The following is a 6,000-nucleotide window of genomic DNA, read 5'->3' on the forward strand; positions in this document are numbered from 1 at the left end:
TAAATTTCCTATTAAAAATAAAAACTCTTAGATGTCAATGAAGAAACAAAATGTAATCATAAAAGATAAACAGCACAAACTAAAATAGTTAAAAGTAAAAGAATGGTCTAAGAATACAGGAGTCAGAATATCATTTAGGAAAGTACAGAATTCCTTGGAAGGAGCATCCAGAAAGTCATTTTATACTCACAGTAAGAATAAGTCACAATAAAGACTAAATAGGAACAAGCCTGTAGACATCACATACTGCTGCAGCAAAATATGTTAAAATCATTAGAGATACCAATATATAATGCCACAAATAAGCAGTAATGGAATATTTTAAGAATAACTCCAACTGGGATCCCTGGGTGGTGCAGCGGTTTAGCGCCTGCCTTTGGCCCAGGGCGTGATCCTGGAGACCCGGGATCAAATCCCACGTTGGGCTCCCGGTGCATGGAGCCTGCTTCTCCCTCTGCCTGTGTCTCTGCCTCTCTCTCTCTGTGTGTGTGACTATCGTAAATAAATAAAAATTAAAAAAAAAAAAAGAATAACTCCAACTCAGAGAAAGAGAAGTTGATTAATATAACTAGTTACATTTCCTTAGTGGATTTATATTTTTCTTTGTTTTTGAAGAATAAACTTTCTTTTCCAATAGCTACCAAGTGCTCTCTCTTTTTTTAAAAGATTTTATTTATTCATGAGACACACACACACACACACAGAAGCACAGACACAGGGAGAGGGAGAAGCAGGCTCCCTGCAGGGAGCCAGTTGCCAGAGTCTACCGGGACTCCAGGATGACTCCCTGAGCCAAAGGCAGATGCTCAATCACTGAGCCACCCAGGCGTCCCTACCAAGTGCTTTCGAAAAGGGATATAAAAGGCTGTATTATATATAAAATGGATTTTCTTCAAGATCCAGTAACCCCATTTTCATGAGGCCCTCTTTCTTACACCTGCGAAATCCTGGACAGGACACAATAGATAAGCATAGGAAGTTCTCTGAAAGATCGAAAGGAGGAGGCAGATTCCTGAGGCTGATCTCCAGAATGGAGGAAGGATATGATGAGCTCCTGATTTGCCCGCTGCTTCCCATAAATCCCAGACAGAGGTCTATAGAAGTCTTCAAGTAAAACCACCAATAGGGGGGCACCTGGGTGGCTCAGTGTTTGAACATCTGCCTTGGGTTCAGGTCGTTATCCCTGGGTTCTGGGATCAAGTCCCACATCGGGCTCCCTGCATGGAGCCTGCTTCTCCCTCTGCCTGTGTCTCTACCTCGTTCTCTATGTCTCTCATGAATAAAAAAGAAAGAAAGAAAGAAAGAAAGAAAGAAAGAAAGAAAGAAAGAAAAAAAAAACACCGATAGGCAAAGAAAAAAAAGAAAAACCAAAAAGAAAAAAAACGCCAAGATCAGCCAGTTCCCTCTAGCCAAAGGGCCAGGGAGGCCTGAGCACAGAAAACCTGTGTCCCAACAACAAAAGAGCTGATCTTTGTATTATCAGAGCCCTGGAAGGAAAGGAATCAGAGTGAGACTGGAAAGTATTCTCAGAAATAAGGCTGAGAACTCCCCAAGTTCAGCAAGGCTGGACATCTATAGATTCAGGAGGCTGAGCAAACCCCCAAACAGGGTAAACCAAAGAAACCCATGTCAGGATACCTCATAATTAAACTTCTAAAAACTGAAGACACACTTCTGAAAACTCCTGAAAGCAGCCAGGGAGAAAAGACCCAGGACTCACAGAGGAACAATCTGAATGACTGTGGATTTCTCATTTGAAATCATGGAGGAGAGAAGGAGGTGACAAAACATCGTCAAATGCTGAAGGAGATGAACTGTCAACAGCAAATTCTACATCCTGCAAAAATATCCTTTGGGAATTATAAGAAAATCAAAATACTCCTAAGTGAAGAAAAACTAAGAATTTGCGACTAGCACATTCACCCTTAAAGAGCAAAAAAAAAGAGGTTCTTTAAAGAGAGAAATGATAACAGAAGGAGGTTTGGAACTTCAGAAAAGAAAAAAAGAACATCAAAAAATCAATATGGATAAAAATACAAATAAATATGGAAGACTCATTAAGAAACTCTTATGAGTTTCTTAAGTCATATATGGTGTTTGAAGCAACAGTTATAACCATCTGATGTGGGGCTCAATACGAAGACAATTATATTTTTTAATTGACAAGGCTAAGAAACTGTTTACACTTTACTTGAAGTGTCAAAACGTCAATGCAAAGGGACTGTGATAAATTATAGATGTATCACATAATGCCTACAGCCACCACTAATGAAGCCATACAAAGTAATCTTTTTAAAAAGTACTTTAAATAAATCAAGATAGATTTGGAAAATGTTCAAGTAACCCACAGAAAGATAAGAGAAACGGAAGATTGAGAAACAGGAAACACACAAAAAACAAAATGGCTGAGAAACTCTGACATCAATAATTGTTTTAAATGCAAATGATCTAAATATACCAATTAAAAGCATAGATGAACAGAGTAGATTTAAAAAATGTTCCAACAATATGCTAGCTATAAGAAACTTACTTCAGTGAAACATAGATAGATTGATAAAAAAACAGAAAAGGATTTACTTGCAAATGTTACTCAAAAAAGCAGTTGGGATGCCTGGCTGGCTCAATTGATAGAGCATGAGGCTCTTGATCTCAGTGTCGTTGAGTTCAAGCCCTGCTTTGGGTATGGAGCCTTCTTTAGGAAATAAAGTAGGGGTGGCTATGTTAATATTAGATAAAATAGATTTCAGGGCAGAGAGAATTTCTAGAAACAGAGACATTACCTTACGATAAAAGGTTCAGTGAGCCAGTAAGACAAAATGATTTTAAATAGAAACACGTCAAAAAACAGTCTCAAGATACACATACACGAAGCAAAAACTGATAGAGTTAAAGTAGAACCTGACAAATCCACAATTATAGTTGGGGTCTTCAACACCCTCTCAACAATTGACAGAACTATCAGCCAAAAACTCAGCAAGGACATAGAGGACTGAACGATATAACTAACCAATAGGATCTAGTTGATGTGTACGTGAAGACCACAGCCCCCAACAATAACAAATACACTGTATTTTCAAGTGTGCATGGAGCACTCACCAGAGATGGACCATATTCTGGATCATAAAACAAAACTCAGAAAACCTAAAAGAATTGAAATCATACAGAGTATACTTTCCGACTATAATGGCGTCAAACTGGATGTCAGTAGTAGACAGTAGAAACTTATTCAAAGACTCTAAAATTAATCTATTTCCAAATAAGCCAAAGAGAAGGTCTCAAAGGGAATATAAAAATATATAGAACTGAATGAAAATGGAAATTCAATGTATCAAAATATGTGTGATACAGCTAAAGCCATATTATTAAGATGCCAATTCTCCCCAAATTGATTTTAAAGCCAGTACAATTAAAAATACCAGCAGGCTTTTTTTTTTTTAAGAAATTGACAAACTATTCCTAAAATCTATATGAACAAGCTAAAGGCCTAGAATAAATAAAACAATTTTTGAAAAGAATGAGAATAGAGTTCTGAAAGAGACTCAACAAAAACAGTCAATTGATTTTTGAAAGGTTGCAAGATGGAAAAAGGGAAGTTTTTCAACAAATGGATACTGTGCAAAATGGGTATCCACATAGAGAAAATGAACATTGATCCTTACCTCCCATCATCACACAAATTCACTCAAAATGGATTATTGTGGCCCTAATGTAAAATGTAACGTTTAACCTAAAACCTAAAATTTCTAAAAGACAACACCAGAAGGGGATCTTTGTGAACTTGAGGCAGGCAAAGATTACTTCAATAAAACATAAAAGACATGAACCATACAAGAAAATAAGGTGAACCGAATATCAAAATTAAAAATATTGCTTCCTGAATGACACCATTTTAAAGAGAATAAAAAATGTAGGGTATGGTGACTACATTTAACAATGCTATATTGTATATCGAAAGTTGCCAAGGCAGATCTCATCACAGGAAAAAAAAAATATGTAACAGTGTGTGATGGATGTTAACCACACTGTGGTGATCATTTTGCAATATACACATGGATCAAATCATTATGCTGGACTTCTAACAGTGGTTTAGGTCAATTATTTCTCAATTTAAAAAGAGAATGAAGAGACAAGGCATGGACTTGTACAAAATATTTGCAACTCACATATCAAAGGACTTGAATCCAAAATACATTTTTAAAAAATCTTAAACATTAGAAGACAAGTATCCTGATTTAAAAGTGGACAAAGGAAAAAAAATGGACAAAGGATTTGAAGAGACACTTTACAAAAGAAGATAGATGGGTGGCAAGTAAGCACATGAAAAGGTGCTCAAAACGGGGCAGCCCAGGTGGCTCAGTGGTTTAGCACCACCTTCAGCCCAGGGCCTGATCCTGGAGACCTGGGATCAAGTCCCATGTCGGGCTCCCTGCATGGAGCCTGTTTCTCCCTCTGCCTGTGTCTCTGCCTCTCTCTCTCTCTCTCTCTCTGTGTGTGTGTGTGTGTCTCATGAATAAAAAAATAAAATCTTAAAAAAAAATAGAAAAGGTGCTCAAAACCATTAGTCATCAGAGAAATGCAAATTAAGACCACAATGGTACAATTACTTACCCATTAGAATAGCTAAAATCTAAAAAGCTTACCCTGTCAAATGTTAGTGAAGATTTGGAGCATACATTGCCAGAGAAGATATTAAATGGCACACCTGTGTTGGAAACAATTTCCCTTAAAGTTAAGCATATACCTACCATATATCCTGTCTGCACCAAACCTAGGTATTTACCTAAGAGAAACAGAATATGTCCATACAAAGATTTATAATCCATATTCACAGCAGCATTGCAATTCACTCCGGAGTATCTACAAACTCATTAAAAATATAAAATATTGTATTTTGCTAGAGATCATACATAAAGGAAGTGAATAGAGATATCCATCAACTCAGGTTAACTACCACCTCTGAGGTGGGAAGGAGAGGAGGAGGTAGCAAGGAGGTAAAGGGAGGAGGAGGAAGGAGGTAAAGTCTTTGATGGTACCTATTAACATTTATTTTGTAAAAAAAAAGAACACTATCTGAAACAAATATAGCAAACTATATAAAACATTGTTAAATGTAGGTGATGCATGCCTATTTGTTATTTTCTGTATATATATGAAATATTTTATCATTTAAAAAATTGAATTGCTCTAAGAGAGACATTCTTTGCCTCTTTCAAATATTACATTTATGGCAAATGTTTCCCTTAAAATGGCTAACAGAAAAATAAAAAATACTTACCCAATTTAAAAAGTAATTTTCCTGCAGTTTCATCTTCATCAGGCTTTTCAAATCTCATACGCAGTCTTGGGATTTGCTGGGGTCTGTGGGTAATTTGCTGTTGCAATTTTTTTCCAAGGGACCAAATTAATTCAGCCTCCTGGGTTTTCGTCTCCAAGTTGCTCACATGATTATGGTAAATATATATATATGACAGAGTTGTCCAGATCCCAAATATCAAGGATGCATAGAATAAATATTGAACTGTGACACCTCTCATTGTAAATCTAGCATTTCTGAAGGTCTGTTTTTTAATTTCCTAAGTCAGAAGGATTTAAAAGAAACTATATTAGATATCTCAATGATTTGTAGATCATCTACTTGGCTTAAACTCCATTTCCAGTGTTTAAGAACAGGATCATTTTGATATGTATTTATCATATACTTGGACAAGATAAGTATATCTTGTTTTCTACTAGTGAACACTACTAAAACTAATATTCAGAAGATCACTTAACATCAAAATGTGTAACATGGTTATAAAACATACACTCCCATTTAAAGTAATTGGCCCACACTCCTGAGCCTACGGCTAAAGAAAATACAGCAAAAGCAATTTTTTTGAATCTCTGAAGTAAATGTGGCAAAATTAAAAGGTTTAATAAAGCTTAATGATGTGTCCACAGAGCATTCATGGTATTTTTCTCTATATTTCCCTTTTGTTGGAAATATTTCATAATTTATCA

The 6,000-nt window shown here is 36.1% G+C and overlaps 1 protein-coding gene across 1 annotated transcript in view; it reads right to left on the reverse strand.

Moving 5' to 3' along the window:
* The window catches only part of GALNTL5 (polypeptide N-acetylgalactosaminyltransferase like 5), a 49,470-nt gene extending 43,936 nt beyond the window's left edge, over positions 1-5,534 (reverse strand). Inside the window, exon 1 of the mRNA XM_055335482.1 lies at positions 5,276-5,534. Within this exon, the coding sequence (XP_055191457.1) occupies positions 5,276-5,534 (259 nt within the window). The remainder of the gene's footprint in view (positions 1-5,275) is intronic.
* Positions 5,535-6,000: the final 466 nt, after the last annotated feature.

The sequence above is a fragment of the Nyctereutes procyonoides genome, unplaced genomic scaffold (assembly GCF_905146905.1).
Source record: "Nyctereutes procyonoides isolate TBG_1078 unplaced genomic scaffold, NYPRO_anot_genome, whole genome shotgun sequence".
NCBI lineage: Eukaryota > Metazoa > Chordata > Mammalia > Carnivora > Canidae > Nyctereutes > Nyctereutes procyonoides.